General features: G+C 32.7%; 2 protein-coding genes across 2 annotated transcripts; one reads left to right on the top strand and one right to left on the bottom strand.

Moving 5' to 3' along the window:
- Window positions 1-1250: 1250 nt before the first annotated feature.
- Window positions 1251-3855, bottom strand: LOC127120076 (thiol-disulfide oxidoreductase LTO1). Its single transcript, XM_051050454.1, has 6 exons — window positions 3456-3855; window positions 3027-3286; window positions 2819-2931; window positions 2063-2210; window positions 1622-1759; window positions 1251-1520 (listed from the first exon to the last, which is right to left on the bottom strand). Exons 1-6 carry the CDS (start codon window positions 3790-3792, stop codon window positions 1446-1448), a joined length of 1071 nt encoding a protein of 356 aa, XP_050906411.1. The 5' UTR covers window positions 3793-3855; the 3' UTR covers window positions 1251-1445.
- An 11673-nt stretch (window positions 3856-15528) lies between these two features.
- Window positions 15529-17411, top strand: LOC127120078 (thiosulfate sulfurtransferase 16, chloroplastic). Its single transcript, XM_051050455.1, has 7 exons — window positions 15529-15965; window positions 16044-16121; window positions 16250-16363; window positions 16482-16555; window positions 16660-16730; window positions 16831-16884; window positions 17007-17411. The coding sequence occupies exons 1-7, from the start codon at window positions 15874-15876 to the stop codon at window positions 17079-17081; spliced, it is 558 nt and encodes a 185-aa protein (XP_050906412.1). The 5' UTR covers window positions 15529-15873; the 3' UTR covers window positions 17082-17411.
- The last annotated feature ends 2990 nt before the right edge of the window (window positions 17412-20401 follow it).

Below are 20401 nucleotides of genomic sequence, written 5' to 3' on the forward strand. Positions count from 1 at the left end.
TTAATAGTTTTATATTAATTGATAGGAGCCGAAAAAGAATGTCTAAATTCAGACTCAATTGACAAATCTGAGGCAAATGACTTTGATGCTTTTGAGCATTTAACTCCTGAATTTTTAAGTTATTTGAAAATTTCTGGATTGTCAAATCATTCAATCAAGTTGAAAATAGGCACAACTAGGGGTGGCAAACGGACATGCCCGCCCCGTTTAGGCCCGCCCCGCAAAAGTCCACAAAAAAACAGGGCGGGGCGGGGCGGTCATAGTTGAGGATGCGGGCCTAAAACTTAGACCCGCCCCGCAAAAAAGTGAGGGTGGGGCGGGGAAAACCCGCGGGCACTGCACTCTTTAAGCCTAAAAATGCAAAAATTTATGTAAATACACGTGCCCACAAAAGTCCGCGAAAAAAACAGGACGGGACGGGGCGGACACATTTGAGGGTGAGGGCCTAAATCCTTGGCCCGCCCCGCACAAAAGTGCGGGCAAAACGGGCATGCCCTACGGGCCGAACCCGTTTTACCACCCCTAGGCACAACTATTATGTTGTTGGAAAATTTGGATCAATTAGAGGGATTGTGTAATGGTACAAAACTAACTGTTACAAGACTTCCTAATCATATCATTGAAGCAAAAATAATTCCGAACAAAAATATTGAAAATATCATTTATATCCTTAGAATGTCATTGTCTCATTTCCAATCACCATGGCCTTCCAAACTTGTAAGAGGGCAATTTCCTATTATTGCCTCATTTGCCATGACAATTTCAAGGTCAATCTTGTGGCTACGTCGATTTATACTTACCTAAGAAATTTTTTAGTCATGGTCAATTATGGTCAATTATATATTACATTTTCTAGAGCAAAAAGTCTATTTATACTTACCTAAGAAAATTTTTAGTCATGATCAACTATATGTTATATTTTTTAGAGTAAAAACAATGAAGGATTGAAAGTCTTGATACATGACAAAGTTAAACAAAGTTTGGCTATTCAAAGAAGTTTTTCAAAAACATAGCTACAAATTCCTATTATAATCGATGAAAATTCCATTTTATTTCCATTTCATTTTCTGTTTCTAACTACTATATTTTTTTGTTGCAGGTTCTTTTCATTGACTTTTTGTATGCTTATGTTGTATCCTTTTGAATTTTCAATTGATAAATCATTACAATTCATTATCATTTCTTCTGTAAAAATATTATGGTTAACACAATCTTATAAATCTTTATCTTTATTTATTATATTCTTCATATTCTATATCAAACTATAATACTACACAAATTCTATATCAAACTATAATACTACACAAAAGTTGTTATACCCGTGCGGACATAGTTTTATATATACGTGAACGTGTATGTATAAAAAGGGCAAACAACTCGATTACATGCTGTACAATGTAAACATGCTTCTACAAAGCTATTTTTATTACTTTCAGTCAAAAGTATTAACTAGGTTGATCAGATTCACTATAACCAGACATTTGTGCCAGCTCTGATAATTCTGCTTCACCACTCAGAACCTGCAGGAAATTCAAAAGATGTAATGAAGTCAAAACAAATTTGAGCATAGCATAGAGGTTCACAGTTATAGATTATAATTACAGCACAAGGCATTCCTTACCTGGCCATTAATAATCCATGTAGGGAAACCTTCTATTTTGGCATCTATGCATGCATCGATCATTTTAGTTCCTGTTCGAAATCCGTCAGGAAAACATTCCACATACTCCAATTGCTTGGCTGCCTCACGTCCAAACATCTGTATCAAGAAATTAAAGTGAATAATTGTGCTTGAGGAAATGTTAGACAAGAGTAGTAACTTAGCAAGCAAGGGTTGTGAACTATGTTCGTCTTAGGCATATTCAAAAATAGAAAAAATTGGTTGAAAATAAATAAAACATAGGATATGCTATGATATTCCTTTATTAAAAGTAAAACTGCCAAAGTTGGATTCTGAAAAGTAATTTGATTTTACACAAGTCATTTGCATCTCACTATAATTGTTGTTCAATTTAGTATGGCTAGCTAGGAATTTCAAAAGGAATTATAAGTAATCACGCACCTCTTTTTGTTCCAGACAGTGTGAACACCAGAAAGCTCCATACATTTTAGCTCCTATGGAGTGCAAATACTTTGCTAGAGATAATGCAAAGGGGCTTGATGGAGCTGTAATCTCTGTCGCAAAATATGGAAGATCAATTTTAGCCCCGCTGTTAAAAGTAGACAACAAACAATTAGTGAGTTTCAAATTGTATCTCACAAGCATAGCCATTCACCTTCATTCCATCTTCCACATGAGTAGGAGAAACCAAAGCTAACGTAAGGCAAGGATGAAAATTCTAAGGGTAACCATCAAGTCAAAACTCTAAAGGACAAAAAGCCAGAAATCCGTCATTTTAAGCTAAATATCTCCACGCTAAATATCTCCATGGAGCCTCTATCTTTCACAGTGCCACTACCCAAATTTGTTACAAAGCACAAAACATATATGAAGGCTGTGCAAAATGTTCCACACCAGATTAAATACATTCTACCAATGTAAACTGAATGAAGCCGAGAACAACCAAGAAAAAGAGAATATATATACCGAGTGGCGAGTAAAGGAAACATTGAGGTAAAAGCCTGAACGTAAAATTTCATGAAAGAGAAGACAAACTATCCCAACCTCAAAATAGGCATCATAAGACAGTTCAAAAAGACAATTAAAGACTACTTTTTTCACATTAAATTGGCTCAACCTTGTGAAATAGCATCAATAGATACTGATAACAAATTGCAGCGATTGAACATTATAGGTGGGCTATACGATAATATTCACCTTGAGGAGTCAGATTTTGCACTGCTATAGGAGGTGTTCAGCGTGAGAATCACCAAGCTAGCAATAAACAACTGCAAACCGAGTTGTTTAAACTTCTCTTGCAATCCAATGTCCTATAACAGAAATTTCAAAAACGGTATCAATAAGGCAGCAATACAAACAGGAAATACAAAAAATAAATAATAATAAAGGCTTTAACATAGCAAACCTTGAGTGTGATAAAAAATAAGGAAAATGACAAGAGGACTGAAAGCAGACAATATGAGCAAGATGATCCCGAGAACGCTGTGGTTAGAATGTACAAAAAATAAGCACTAGCAGTTGCCATTGAGGTTGTGCTTCCAAGCAACACTAATTGAGCACTGGCTCTGTTAATCCCCAAAGGTAAATTCTCCTTTGTAGCTAACTGAAGACTAAGAGCAGCTACAAAACTATACGCAACCATTCCAATCAAAGGAAGAGGTACACCTGGAAAATGCAAAATCATTCTCATTCACACAATATTTCAAACACTATATATGTAGTTCATATTAGCAAAAACTTAAGCATAAATCTTAGGCATGGTTGTTTGTGTCCAATCAAAATGCATAGGATAGAAGTTGCTAACAAATTAGTTAGTTAGGCAAAGAGACGTTACCAAAAACGACGGCGTAATCACTATTGAGTATGTTGGAGCAGGTGTCACCTCCGACGGGGCAAAAGACATCGGAATCAGTGAGCTTAAGGTAAGCAAGATAGGAGGTTTCGAGGAATCCAATTCCGGCAAGTCCTGCAATCAGCTTATAGGTCCAATCAGTTGCGGAGGTTTCCGGTTCCGAAGATGAAGAGGAGCATTTTAGAGGCGGCAGCCTCGGAAGGTGCCAATTCTTATACAGGAGATTCGGCCTGAGTTGGCTCGGATGACGGTTGTAACGAACCGGAGCGAATAAACGAGAAGATGACAGTGATAGTGTTGCGACGGTGAAGGTAGCCATAGAGAATTACAAAACGCTATGGCTACTTTCTTCGCCATTTCGTCGCTACCGGATGGATTCGGCAATTATTTTTATTAATGGGCTTTATTTAATGCCCAATATCTAAGCCCATTGGAACTGGACGCGTTTTACGTAAAGCTCGGAGTATTTCTTAATCCACTCTAAGAATTACTACCACACCCTATAAAAAATTAAAAATAACTTTAAACCTCGGAGATGCATCTCCGGACGCACTTCAAGCACTCACATTTTATCCGTTTTTGAGTCACGTTTCAATTTTATGAATAAATTTATTTCAGAAATGCATTTTCAGAAAGTTTTCAAAAATGCATTTCGGAATCTGCTAAACCAAAAAAATGAAACAGAAACATATGTCTAAGCCTCCTCAATTTCGCCGCAAAAGTCACAAAATCAAAACATCTACGATCATATTTCTTGACATCTTGGATAAAAATAGGTATATGGGTTAGCTAGCATTCAACACTTGTATATCTTTTATTTGACATCCTCTTGCAAAAACTTATGTTTAAGTCTCCTCAGTTTCGCTCCAAAAGCCGACAAACATATTTGTACAATATCCTGTTGAGTCTCTCTTTGAGTGGCAAGTAAAATTTCAGATTATTGGACAATAAAATTCATTTTAGTTTAATGTTGAGGTGTTACAATTTACTTCATGCTTCATACCATATTTGAGTTTGTAACTGAATCAAAATTAATGAGCAATAAGGAGTCTAGATTCTATTATGGCGTATTTGCCCAATTTAGTGTTAGTGTGTAACAGTAACATGAAGAAATACATGTATGATGATAGACATCCATTTTCCTTGTGAAACTCAAATTTTGTTGGAACTTTTTCATTTTTGCTACTGTTTTTTTTGTTCGGGATGTTTTTGAATAAATTTATTCATAAAATCGGGGTGTGACTCAAAAATAAATGTAGTATGTGTATTGGATGCGTTCGGAGATGTATCTCCAAAATTTGGGGGGCATTTTAGTATTTTCCTGTGGTGTGTAAGTAACATATAAGGTGTATTAAGAAATTCCCAAAATCTATCTTCATACCCTTATATTTATGGAATTACTTAACGCATCATAAGGATTGTTTTCCTACCTTAGTGAAAAATTAAAACTACATTTAGAATTCAGAAATGCATCTCCGGACGCACTTTAAACACACACAATCCATCTATTTTTGAGTGGATTTAATTCGGAAATGCATCTATGTATATCTTACGAAAGTTTATTTCAGAAACCTACTAAACGAGAAACAAATGCAGAAACAAAGATAAATTAACATTGATAGCATAAAAAATGAAATATTACATAGATAATCATTAACATAAATTGAACATTACATTTAGACATCAAGATGGACGTTTCAACATCTTCATAATATCTTTGATCGATATTGCAATCGTCGCATCCAACTCGATCGGACCTTTTTTCGTAACGGTTAAATGTATTTCACATAACCTTTAAATCTACATCTCTCTCCAGCTCAAAGTTCTTGAACTGAATTTTTTCTTCGTTATCAATCAAGGGTGAACGGTAATCGAGCTTCACAATTCTTTGATTGTATGAGTTCTATAAGAGATTCTCTAATATGAATTATAAATCTACAAGAGGGGTATACTTTATGAACTTAAATACAATTGAAGACTCCATGTCGTTGAAGTAAACATTTACGACATGTGGAACTATGTTCATTCTGGTGTAATGTAATTTTGTAAAAAATATGAGGTGAGAGACCTATATTTATACAAGTTATAGGTCAATATGGACCTTAGAAATTCAATCACATACTAGGGGAAATTCTGGAAATGTATTTCTAGAACCACCATATTCTGATCTTACGGAAATACATTTTCGGAACCACCAAACACAAAATCAATTTCAGAAACAATCAGAAGCAAAATCTGTTTTAGAATGGAAAATGGATAAATATTTTGGATACTTAAACATATATTTAAACCTTTGAAATTTTTTATATTTGACATCATTAATATTAAGACAAAATTACATACAAAACATGTCTAACCACATAAATACATTGTTGAATAAAAACTAAAATGAATCGAAACACGTGTCGTCGTTCAAATCTATATGTATGGGTGGTTGCACCTTTGACTTTTGTTTATTTGTTTATCTTTCAATCTTGCTCAACTTGGTGAATTCTTGCATCCTATCTAAAAAAATGGTTCAGCCAAGTTTCAGCTTCCCTTGTTGAATGAGTTGTCCACTTCGGTGATGTCAGTGGTATATGGCATCTCGGTTTCAAATAAACTTGAACAAGGTGTTACATTTTTAAAAGTCATTCAATACACATATACGATTATTTAAATTTTGAGGTGGGGCAGTGCGTAGTGGAAAAATTATTTCTGAAAAATTGTATCTTGTCAGATCAATACACACTATTTCATACGCACTTGTTATAAGATGACCCATTTCTGGGAAGTGCATCCATTTTCCTCTGGTACTGGTCCACTAATACAAGGAACGAGAGATTCATGAATTGCATCAAAAATTTACTATTTCCCATATAGTCGTGTGTATGATTCTTTATAGACCTTTAAATCTATGGTAAGATGTTAGCAGACAAATGGATGATCTTCCTCTCCTTTACTGAGCAAAGCAAAAACAGCTCGAAAACCGTAGTTACCATCACCCTCAACATTGACGACCCGTTGAATGTTTTTGTGCATAAAAACCGACATCTCGTTGATGAATTGGATTTTTGGTAAAGGCAGTGAAGAATGTGGTTTGCTAATGTAAGCTCATTTGAAAGCAATTTTTTGAGATTTTGAAGTTGGAGAATTCAAAAAAACTTTGTCAACATGATCAAAATAGGAAGGAGATCAAATTTTTGAATTGTCATTCGGTGTTGTTTTGACCTTCTTAGGAGCACCTTTTCATTTTACCAGTTGAGACGATGGTTTTAAATATGTGGTTTTTGGATAAGCAATCTTCCTTATTTGTTCTTTGATATGAAGTTTCATATTGTCATCAACTTTCAAAAATCTCTCTTGTATCACTTCACATTCAGTCAAGATTGAGATATTCAATTTACCATCCTTCATCACACCATCATCATCAAATATGAGTCTTTTTACAGTGAGTACAAACCTCATCCATTCGTATTGGGCTATCATGTTCCACCTTCTTTGAAATTAGACAAGCACATGGGAGATCATATGTTTTCCTAAGTGTGCAACCACACTTTGAGCTATAGGAACCTACATTCTCAGCTCTCTTGGATTTGTAAAAAATAAAATCCTGTTTCGTTCGAGATATGTTCCCGACCAACTGAGAATATAGAATGTTGTCTTTAAATCTGTGTTCCAACACTGTGACGCTGTGACTAAACTATGTATGTATCTCATTATGGTGATTTTGGATCATTTGGTTTACAAAGTTCCAATCTCTACACGAATCACCCTTACTATTTCTCAACCAATTCTTCAGTGTAGCACGGGCATACTCAAATCGGTTATTTATTGTATTTCTAAGGTGTCTAACCTGATCAATCCAAGGATAAACAATTTTCTCTTTCACCTGACAGAATAAGTCTTCTCCGTAGAGGTAACACTAATAATTTCCAATATTAGAAGTATGTACATGTTGGTCTTATACGTTGAATCAATGATGACTACAGTAGGAAACATGTTGAACAACTTTATGGAATCAGGATGAGTCCAAAATATATCTCGAACAGTTACTCCATCCTCGTACATTCGGTACCTTGATACATAATTGTTAGCATCCATAAGTTTCAACAGTTATTGCATTTCAGTTTTATTCCCCCTTAATGCCTTGTTGTTAAGGACACCAATATTGCATGTTCGCTTGATATTTGACATATTTCCGGGTCTTTTACATTTCAAAGTTGAAATTATGTTTTTGGATTACACCATATTCAATGTCATGTCCGAAACGATTTTCTTCTCTTCCGACATAAGGCGACAAACAATTGGATGACTGACTAATTTTTAACACATGTCATGGTTATGTAAACCATAAATCATATTAAATCTCCATTTGTTGTTTGCCAAAAGATAACCATGCAACTTAAATGGACACTCACATTTTCTTGAATCAATGCCATCTCGTTTGAATTTCCGGATATGAGTTATGTACTTCTCACTTCTTTCGTATCTCATTGTCACGGAATCATTATCGAACATTCCAATTACAACACTAAACCCCGATTTTGATGCCTCAATGCGAATCCATTAGAGCATATGATATGGAAACTCAAACTCTTGTCCATTTGTAAATTGGTTGCCAATACCTACCTCTTTCACATCAACATGTTTGGCATCCGTAGACACAATGAGTTTTAGGAAACATCAGTGTGCACCATATCTAATGCAAACAATAACAAAAAATATTCAAATATATATTGAAATGAACATCGAATGGTTCCGGAAATACACTTCTGTAGGAATTCATATAGAATCCGGTAATGCATTTCCGGACGCAACGTAATTTTTTCAGTTCAAAAACAAGATTAATGTGAGCAATGAGGAATGAAATAAATGATCTTTACCTTGAATTTCAGTTTCTTTTGCTCTTCTTGATGTGATGAAACACAAAAATGATGTTTTGGAGTGCAAATATTGATTGAGAATGGAATCATATTTTGTAAGTGTCTTTAGACAAAATGGTGTTTGATCATGATGAAGAAGAGCATGTTGGGTTCTGTTTTATTAAAAATTATGTTTAACAGTTCCGAAAATGTACCTCCGAAATTGACTAACATGCAAAGGTGGCAAGTTTTCAAATTCCCGTTTCACAAATCCAGAAACGCACTTCTGAATTTGTCATTAAGTTGTTAAATTATAAATACATTGATAGAGTGATTCTAGAGATGCATCTGTGGACCAAATTTTGAAGAAAAAAAGGATGAGACTCAACTAAAATGTGTTTCAGTGAGACTCAATGTGCATTCAAAAATTTATTTCCAAAATCAAAAGAACATTTTAGATTTTCATAGGATGATTTTCCACCATTTAGGATGAGATAAACAATTCTCTATATTTATATCTTCACCCTTAAAAGATTTATAAAAACATTAATCTTATCCCTAGTGTGTTTCAACTTCATCTTACAAAAATTTCAATATACAAAATTTTATTGAAAATTAAATCGTCTTAATCAAAGATAAAATTAACTTTTTTTATATTAAAATTACACACTTAAAAGTTTAAAAAAGAAAACAGTAAATTTAGTCACGACTTTCCATGTTAAAATCTTATATGCTCAAAATATTTTAATTTTCTTTTAAAATTATCAATGAATTCACTATGGCTAAAGTTTAAAAAAATAGTAAAGATTATATATCAAAATTCTTAATGAAAAGATTCCTAAAAATATATATTTACTATTGGATAAACTCAAAAAAAAAATAGTGAACTCAAGAACTATGAGCATTTTAAATCGATCCACAAAAATCTGAGGTGTCAGGATTACCGAGACTATTGTCATCAACATTCAAAATTTTATTACTACCTTTGTGTATATTCCATGTGATCGTTCTTGTGAGATGAGACAAATTATGCTTGAGAAAATATTTAGCTAACAAATTAGCATAATTCATTGTGATGAGTTTCAAAGTATATGAAGATATCACTTCATTCACAAAACACAATTTATTCCTAGTGCGCCATAACCACCACCGAGAATCAAAAAGATAGAGTCATCATTGATGTGATATCTAATTCAATCATATAATTATCTCCTTAGAAAAATAATAGGTCCAAGAAGCCAATAGATTTGCAAAACCGAGTAGCAATTCACAATCTCTCAAGCAGTATGGACTTATCTCAGCGTCCTGATTGGATCTAGGATAAAGATTCATCTAGAGCATACCACGATTACACAACATTGATCTCATAGGAAGGGACTTATGTAAAGTCATCCAAAGAAATAATTTCACCTTCTTAGGACCAGAAATATGCCACACCCACTTCCAAGAGTTATTGTATGTTGTATTCTGAACAAATTCAAGTCTGTTTAGCCAAATTATAACCATCTCGAGCATTATAAATACCATCTAAATTTCCTTTCCAAGTTAACCGATTAGGCACTAGAGAATTCTAACAAATGGGAGGTGCTTTCAGGAGCACAAACTACCTGAGGAATGTTAATATATAATGAATTAAAGTTCAAATTCTCATCCAAGTAAACATCATTCACTCGTATTTCCAGATCATGGATATCCACATAAAGAACTTGCTCCGCTAATTTTCCTACTCCATACCAATTGGAAAACCAGAAAGAGGGGTTCACATCCCTCAATCTAAATTCAAATCCATCTTTAAGAGAAAATAGAGCTTTCATAATTGCATTCCAAGCAATTGATCCCGACTTCTTATAAATATCAAGGAACATTTCCTCTTTAATGTACTTATGCTTCAAAACTTGGACCCATAAGGAATCACAATACCGGTGGAGACCCCAAACTAACTTACCCAACTTGGACCCATTGGCCTCTCTTACTTTTCGGATCCCAATCTCATCCAACTTTTTAGGAATATTGATTTTATTTCAGCCAACAAGATGCACACTAGAGTATGAATTACTTTTCCATAAAAAATTCCTAGCTATGCTATCAATAAAATCATAAGTTGGTTGAGGTAGCCAAGCCACTTTCATATAATAATTTAGAATGGAGTTCAAGACAGACCTAATCATAGTCAAACAACCAGTCTTGTTTAATAATTTATGTTGTCAAGATGCTAACCTCTGATTGATTTTTTCCTCTAGGAACTCAAAGTCATTGCGTTGAAGATGACCATACAACATAGGGAAACCCAAGTACTTCCCTATAGTAAGAGTTCACTTGATACCTCTACTAGAGACAAATAAATCCATTTTACTTCTCTTAGTGGCAGTGCAGAAGGACACCTTTGATTTAGAAACACTATTTTTAAGGCCAAAAAACATGGAAAAACGATTCAATATATCATAAATGACCCCTGCCTGGTAGGTAAAAACCTTCACAAAAAGAAGAACATCATCAGCACAAAAAAATGTGATAGAGGTATCCATTACGAGATAACCTGACAAGTTTCGAATGCTCCTCATTGACTGCCTAGATGATTTTCTGCGACAAGAATTCCATATTGATAACGAAGAGATAAGGTGAAAGGGGGTCAGCTTGTCGTAATCCTCTAGTCATAACAAAATTTGGTTCTCGTCTCCCATTCCAAATAATAGACAAAGAGGAACTAGTTATACAATGCATGATCAAATTTATAGTAATGGGAGGAAACTCGTTCCACTTCAAACAAAATTCCAAGAAATCCCATTTAACATGATCATAGGCCTTTTAAGATCTATTTTTTTACACCATATCAACTTTTTTCTTTTTAGACTTACATAAAATGAATTGCTTCTTGAAGGATAATGACATTATCAGTTGTCTCATTACTAAGAAAAAAACTACTCTAGAAGTGTCCAACTATTTGATTTAGATAGGGACGCAATTTGTCAACCATAAACTTCGTAATAAGCTTGTAAATAGTGTTGCACAAGCTAATGGACATGAATTCCTTAAAAAAAATTGGGATATCTACCTTAGAAATTAATGTGATTATAGTCTCAAAAAGAGAAGAGTGAAAGCTACATGTCACAAAAAGCATCTGATATAAGTTGGACAATGTCATATCCAAATATATGCCAAAATTGTTTAAAGAAAATACTCTGAAATCCATCAGGGTCAGGCGCCTTGAAAGGGTGCATTTGATTTAACACATAAGTAACTTCTTCCATTGTCACCTATTGAGTCAAAGAGTATTGGGCTTCTTCGACAAGAATCATATCCATAATTGATTCACTTATACTAGTGAGGAGTATAGGAAATGAATGGAGAAAATACTTTAAAAAAAGTCAATGCTCCTTCCCTAAGAATAGTATCAACATTGCACCAAATAACATTGGGAAGATGAAGGCCATGGATTTAATTTATATTCCGCCTGATTACCATCTTGGTATGAAAAAATATGGTGTTCTGATCTCCCTATTTAGTACAATCATCTCCATCCTTTTAATACCAATGAATCTCATTTTCGCAACGATCTCATCATACTCACGTTGAAGCTCCCGTTGGAGATAAACTAGCCCTGTCAAATCTATTTTCTTCAAAGAGGATTGGATATCCCTAAGTCTCTTCTCAATGTTGTGCTTCCTTTTAATGATATTGCCAAAAGTTTCCTTATTAAAAAATTATAGAATCATGTTGCACATTTTGGAGACAAGTTAGAATGCCATATGGGGATTTTCGCCAAGCAGTCTTGGCTATATTAGATTATTCTGGGTCAGTGATCTAAATTGCCTTAAACTTAAAAGAACGCGGCCTATTTTCTTTGAGGGGAAGGCCACACCTAAGTACAATGGGGTTATGATCAAAATCTAATGTACACAACACATTAATATATGCATTAGGGAAAACACATGTGCCAAGCAACGTCAACCATGATGCACGTCTTCATGCTAGCTGATATGGTTCCAAAATGACAAACTTGGCCTTAATGAGTGAGTCCCCTCTTCATGCTAGCTGATGAACATCTTCGGTGGATTCGCTCTTATCAGATCGTTGTTTCTTGAAAACTGCATCAAGTTGATTGCGTCAAGCATTTTTACTGTCAGCACTTATTCCTTTTAAAGAAACATCAATCCCTTTTATTTCATAACTCCTAAGATCTCTTTGTTCATTATTGGATACAGATTTCTCTTGTCCATGATTGACATTATGTTGCATTTTTTCCTTTACACCACCAACCAATCACCATGAACTGTATTTATTTCTCCAAATTCTTTTGCTACAATTTTGGCACTATCATCTCCTAATTCAGTTCCGTTAGTCTTTACTCATGGACACCATTGTTTTCGAGTGGACCTCTTGGTTGTGCAATCGTAGGAACAACCAGTTATGTCATACTATCTGGTGTTTTCTTGCAATCACAGGTGTGATATCAATAACATCCATAACTGGAGAAAATAATGTGAAGACCTTGATACTGTACTTTGTACTAGTGATCATTAACATTGACCTTTTCGACAACCGACAAGGCTAGATCAATCTCCATGCAATTTCTCACAATCCTTCCTCTATCTATATTCAGGGTGTTATTGTCTACCTTAACAAGAGTGCCCACAATAGATGTCAAATCAAGGACACTTTCACTACTACGGAATACATATCTTACCACTGTTGGAAGAAAGATTCGACTACGGATGTTGGTTTGTGGTAAACTAAGGTGTAGTTGTATGTGCCTTATTTACCACCACAGGCTACTAACTGTGGTAAAAACACAATAGCGCGTGACATACCACTACAGTTATATCAAACAATCGTAGTAAAATGTTGAGGTTAGTGGTTCGATACCCAGAGCCATGATTTTTGCAGATTTCAATACACTTCACCATGGTTTTATATCTCAATCGTGGTGAAAGATTTAGCCCACAATATTTCATTACGGTCCTAGATTCCAACCGTGGTGATATGATTACTTGAGTTTATTATAACTTATGTGGAATGCTTATTTCACCAACTGCTCACTAAACATATAACCTTTCTATCTGAGTTAGAAATCAACAATATGACAAATTGTATTATATATTAGAAGAACAAATTACACTAATAAATATTGTACGAGCTTTTTACAATCCATTATCTGTATTTTGCTCTTTAATAATTACAACTTGCTTCAATGCTTCTAATTCTTCTGCTAACACTTCTTTCACCTCTAGTTTATTTTGAAAAATATTATTCACTTTGTAGACAAAATTAGAGGTGAATGAAGTGATAGTTGAAGAGCTAGAAGCATTTAATCAAGTTCTAACCATTAAAGAGCAAGATACAAATAATAGGCAGCAAAAAATCATAAAACATTGATTATTATAAGTTGTTTTCTAATATAACTTAACAATTTATATTATAATTTTCTAATTCAATTAAGAGATTGGAAAAACACTCAAACCACATACAATATAATAAACTCATCTTCTATAACATGATGATCGGACATAATGAAAGTTCCATGTAAAACAACATAAGACCTCTATCAACAACAATATGCCTTAAACAACATATAACATAGCTCAACAAAAATAAAATTATCAATAACATACAACTTTTTATCATCAACAACATAACTTAAACAACATATAACTTTTATCAACAAAAATAAAATCATCAATAACATACAACTTTTATCAACAACAACATACTCTAAACAACATATAATTTTTATCAACAAAAACAAAAGTATCAACAACAACATACCTTAAACAACATACAACTTTGCTCAACAAAAACAACATACAACATAACTCAACAAAAATAAAATCATCAACAATATACTCTAACAACGTAGAACTTTTATTAATAACAACATACAACATAGCTCAACAAAAACAAAATCATCAACAACAAACCTTAAACAACATAGAACTTTTAACAACAACAACATACAACATAGCTCAACAAAAATAAAATTATCAACAACATACCATAAACAACATATAACTTTTATCAACAACGTACCTTAAACAACATACAACATAAACAAAAATAAAATCATCATCAACATACAATTGTTATCCTCAAGAACATACCCTAAACAACATAGAAATTTTATTAACAAAAACAAAATCATCAACAACATATATAAAACTTTTATCAACAACAACATACAACATAGATCAACAAAAACAAAATCATCAAGAATATACAACATTTATCATCACCAACATACCCTAAATAACATAAAACTTTTATTAACAACAACAAATCATCAACAACATATATAAAACTTTTATCAACAACATAACATAAACAACATGTAACATAGCTCAACAAAAATAAAATCATCAACAACATACAACTTTTATCATCAATAACATGCCCTAAAAATTGTATGTTGTTGATGATTTTAATTTTATTTGTATATAACTTTTATCAACAATAACATACCATAAATAACATACAATATAGCTTAATAAAAATAAAATTATCAACAACACTCCCTATTTACAATTTCTAATTTTTTTTATATTTAATGTTAATATAAAATATTAGTCAAAAATAATTTATAGGAGTGAAATTAAATTTATAAAGATTATTTGGGAGTTTAGAGAAAAGTGGAAATAAAGACTTTGAAAAAAGAAAATTAATTGAGTGAAAAAAATTAAAGGATTTTAATTCAGAGGATTTTGAACAATTTGTTTTTATTTATTAACCTCAAAAATTCTATAATTTAAAAAATTCAAAATTTATATTAAATAAAAAATTTAAATTTTTTAAAAATGTTTATATAGAATTTTTAAATATATTTCATACTGTTATAATATTTTTTTTTTCTATACAAAATTATTTTCTTAAAAAATGTCAAATATTTTTGATGTTTTTAAAAATTCGTTTTCGAAAACGTTTTTTTTTTCTCTTTTCAAACTCTGAAATAATGTTTGAAGTAAAAGTAAAAATATAGAGTAAACTTTTTTCCATATAAGTTGTGGTTGGAGGTGAGGATGGTGTTGCCACGTGTATGAGAACATTTCCACCCACATTGGAATGTGCAAACTTATCCAATTCAATAATATTATAAGATGAGGTTACGACTTACGACAAACTTGTGGTTTCTAAGTCATACATGGTGGATCCCACTTCTAGCTGTAGTGTTACCATCTCTACCCGGACTTATCATCCATGAGACCTATACCAGTCATTACGTGTCATCTAGTAGGATTATTAGTATTACTTTTAACCGTTTTATCCAAAAAGAAAAAAAATTGAAAAAATATACATTGAATTTGATGCAACATAAACCTTAGTATTTGAGTCTTGATTGTTTTTAGTTCGATTTCGTACTACCGTGTCTAAAAAAATCTGTGAGTTTTTAGTTTTAAAAAAAATGTACAAAGTTATATCAGTGATTTTTTTTTGTTATATAAAAAGAGGTACTATCATGTGAGTTTGAAATCATTTTCATTGCAAGACAATCTCTAGGCGTAATTCATAAAAAAGATAACCACTCGTTTGTATTCGACATATTCTATCTATAATAGTAAACGACGACGATGAAAACAATGACAGCAACGTCGTTTGATGTCTCCGCCGCTTGCTTCCATTCCCGCCCTCTAAATCTACGCCGTAACACGACCATGACTAGGTAACATAACATTTCTGTTTTTCTTTTCTTTTATTTACTTCTGTTTCTTCAATTTGATAGTGTTTCTATTACATGCAGTTTTTCGTTTGTAAAATCCTCCAACTTTAACAAGGGACAACGAAGCGTTGTTGTTCAACCAAAGTTTTTGAACTTCCGGTAAGTGTAAAGAAAGTGAGAATCATAATTCACGATCTTCAATAAAAACAGGACATTTTGATTTTGTTTTTGTTTTTGTTTTTGTGTTTGTTTTTCAGTAATTAACAATGTATGGTTTTATATTGAAGCATGATGAGTAGTTTAAAGGGGAATTTGGAGGAGGTTGTTGGAGTTCCAACTTCAGTGCCGGTGCGTGTAGCTCACGATCTTTTTCTAGCTGGCCATAAGTATCTTGATGTAAGGTAAAGTAACCAATTTAGTTTATTTTTAAGAAAGTGTTGATTAATTGTATATTATAGTGGTGTTTTGGAAGAAGCCAAAACTCACCACTTTTCTTGAATGTTTTTTGTGATTATGCAGGACCACGGAAGAGTTTAATGCTGGACATGCACCTGGGGCAATTAACATACCTTATATGTATAAAGTTGGATCAGGTTCTATTTCGATTCTCAAGTAAATACTTTGTTCAATTGTGATTATCATGGTGATATAATATTCAGAGTGTTGAAGTTAGCTCAATTTTTGTTTATGTATTCAGGGATGACAAAGAATAGCAATTTTGTTAAAGAAGTCTCTTCACATTTTAGAAAAGAAGATGAAATTATTGTTGTGAGTGTGTATAAACTTTTCCAGTAGTCATTAGGTTCTGTATGAAATTTTCATGTGCTCCAACTTGAAGAATCTGTTGTTGATGTTCTTGTTTTTGCAGGGGTGTCAACTTGGTAAAAGGTCTATGATGGCTGCTACTGACCTGTTAACTTCTGTAAGCATTTCTTCTCTCAATAAGCCTAGGCGTGTCGTAGTGTCCGAGCGCATCTGACACTCGAGCGTCTCACACGCTCTTATGACACTCTTACAATACGTGTTGTTTTGTAATGTGTATAGGGGTTCACTGGAGTCACAGACATAGCTGGTGGTTATGCTGCTTGGACCCAAAATGGACTTCCTACAGAAAGATGAAGCAATCTAGTTGGACAAGAAGTTGTATATAGAATAATGAGTAGTATTCTGGTTGGATCATGTAAATGCATAATTTTAATTGTCACAAGTAAACAACAAGGTTAAGCTCTGTCTCTGCAATTTCAATTACTCTACTACAAAGTCCAAGCGCTGAAGTTTGTAGCTAGCATTTCGTAAACCAAAACATGGCTGAGTGGTGGCTAAAATTTCTAGGTCTCGCTTATTTAGCCCCACATCGCTAGTTTTAGGAAATAATAAAGGTTGTGAGACATCCACTAAGATGCATCTTTATACTTATCTTGGAAATTATATTTTATTTTTCTTGGTTCATTTCTACACTAACTCTACTAATCTTGGTTTATTTTTTCTTACTTAATTCGTTCTTTTGTTAGATTGTTGTATTACATTGAATTGAATTTGATTTCTAAAATATCCAAAATCATTAATGGGGTCATAAAAAAAAAAAATCTTTTCAAACAAAGTTTCCTCTTCTTTTTCATTTTTCTTTTAAATTATTTTTCTCCATTTTTTCTAGATTCATTTTTTTCTTTCTGTTTCTTTATTTGTTAATTTGTGTGTTAGTTTTTTGTTTTAAGATGATTTTCTATATGGTTTTGAGAGAAGATAGTTTCTTTATTGTTGGATCTTGTACTAGGATAATTTTATCCGACCATAAAAGACAACCTATGATAAAAAATGAGTTAAGTGTAATAAAGTTGGACTAAATTTTCTGATTGAGCTTGGTCGACCGATTGTGTATGGTCGCCCGATTGGGTATGCTCGCCTTGGTCTCCCGAAGTTAGGCCCGAATGTATGATCCAATATAAATGATCCATTTTACTTATAAAATGTGTAATATGAGGTGTTCAAGTAATATTAATTAAACGAAGATTTTTTCTCCCACAATGTGAGGGAGAACGAGTCTTCAACTACTTTCATATTTCTGACCATGGAATGAAGAAAATAACATTTTGAATTTCTAACCCATGTCCAAGAGGTCTTTTATAATACCCTAATCTCTCTCTCTCTCTATATATATATATATATATATATATATATATATATATATATATATATATATATATATATATATATATATATATATATATATATATATATATATATATATATATATGAAACCATATACATATCCTCTGATAATCCTACGTTAGTTAGACCTCGATACACTCAATCACTCTAAAAGCTCAAATAGCCTTACACAGACATGGTTATTTCTCATTGTACTTTTTTATCGTGTATAATTGGTGCCCAATGTGAGCTCGAGAAAACTGACTTGCACCTCAAATTCAATCCATGTAAAGATACCACTAGTGGTGACGGCAAAAATGTGAAAATTTTATCCCATACCCCCATATTTATCCCCTACCCCTACATTTTACCAATTTTGATCAAAATGGCCCTGTATAAATATTTGATTTTTTTTCACTTATTCACTCATTCATTTTTCAAGATATTCGATACAGAGAAAACAAATTTACGTACCAGAAGTCATTGAAAAAGTTATTCGGTCCACACAACTCAAATCAGAAGTCATTGAGTAAGTGTTCCAATTTTTGAAACATGCCAGGACTATTTGAGAAAGTATTTCGGTCCATTGAAACCACCAGAACTATTTTTCAAAGTTTTCTGGTTCGTAGGAAAATAACACCAAAAATATTTATGCAAGTGTTCCGGGAGTAGCATTTTTAGCTATCGAGAATATTTCATAAAAAGATCTGATTTGGCTTTTTTTTAATTTGTTAATGTGTGTTTTTCTGCATTGGCGCGAATCTGGGGACGTGACGGTCGGATCCTAGGACATGTTGGTGTAGCTTGGAGCGATCGAGATCCATTAGTTGGCGAGGATTAGCATATTGGTGGATTGATATCTGCTCCACAGTCAATATGGTTTCTATGAGGATCGTACGATGCATCTTTTCTGATAAAAATTAGCATCATGTCGCTCGCTATTTATGATTTTGTGAGGTAAGTAAAGATAATTACTTTATTTTAAATACTATTTAATTTTTAATTGTGTTTTACAGTACTACAAGATTACATTTTATGACAAATCTTTCATCTCACTCAACAAAAAACCGAGGTAAAATTCAATGACACACTATGTTATTTTTTTCTTCAATAAATTATCATCTAGTCCCTTAGTTTATGAAAAAATCGAGGGATAAACTAATTCAGGATACATGCTTCGATTCTCAACAACTGCAACTTTTTTTTAAAGTGGCACCGTTCTTATTATTTAAGATTTTTTTTATTAAATATTCTATTCTCTCGATTTTTCAAATAGCCAAAGGGTATCATACATAGATTTTACTCTAAATGGATTCCTTCATTAAATTTCACTCAAAACCTAACTCACAAGTTCAGTTGCTCCATACTCTTAAACATCCTTATGTTTGACGGATTGCGAGACAGGAAATTTGCTAGTTATGTGTTTTTGTTCTTCTTACACAAACCTTTAATAAATTATTTTTCTCTTCTTGCAATCTATCTCACATAATAGTGTTATTGTTGTTCTTGTTGTTGTTCACGTCAATGTTTAATGGAATAATTTCCCAATGTTGTTAATGGAAGAAAACTTTCTATAATATATATTGATTTCTTTGGTTGACAATATTGAAAAATTTATTCTTAATCATATTGCAACACACACACAAATTGGTGAATGGTAAAATATTGAAAAAGGAAACAATACATGTTACTTCAATTTTTTTCAATTCACCTTTTTTTTTTCCGGCAATAGAACTCATCTATTACCTCGGTTATTTTAGAAACCGAGGTTAAAACTGAAGGGAAAAATAAGCGTGTTTATTGAGTTTTTTTGGAGTCCTTAAACAAATATTTTTCGTCCATTTAGTAAGTATCAACGCTCAAGACACTGATATTAGTGATCCACATGAAACCTAAAAGACATTCACATTATAAAAGCAGTATGAATATCAAAAATAAATCATAAAAGCATTTGTCATAAAACATTGAAACTTATTTGTTTTATATCAGAAACATTGAAACATTGTTCTCTATGATGGATTGTGAGAGCCAAAAAATATTTGGGTTAAAGGATCGAATATTTGGGTTTAAAGTTTAATGTTCTTAAATAATCATATTACTGAATATTTATTTTATTTATATAACCATTTTTGTTTTATATCAGAAACAAATGCATAAAATATCCAACATTTGATCTTCCCCAAGATCAGTGGCGGAACTGAGGTGGGACGTGGGAAGGCCACGGTCACCCCTCAACTTTTTATTTATTTTTAATTCATATATATTAAATTACTAAAACATCCTTATTTTAA

Source organism: Lathyrus oleraceus, chromosome 2 (assembly GCF_024323335.1).
Source record: "Lathyrus oleraceus cultivar Zhongwan6 chromosome 2, CAAS_Psat_ZW6_1.0, whole genome shotgun sequence".
In the NCBI taxonomy this organism is placed as follows: Eukaryota; Viridiplantae; Streptophyta; class Magnoliopsida; order Fabales; family Fabaceae; genus Lathyrus; species Lathyrus oleraceus.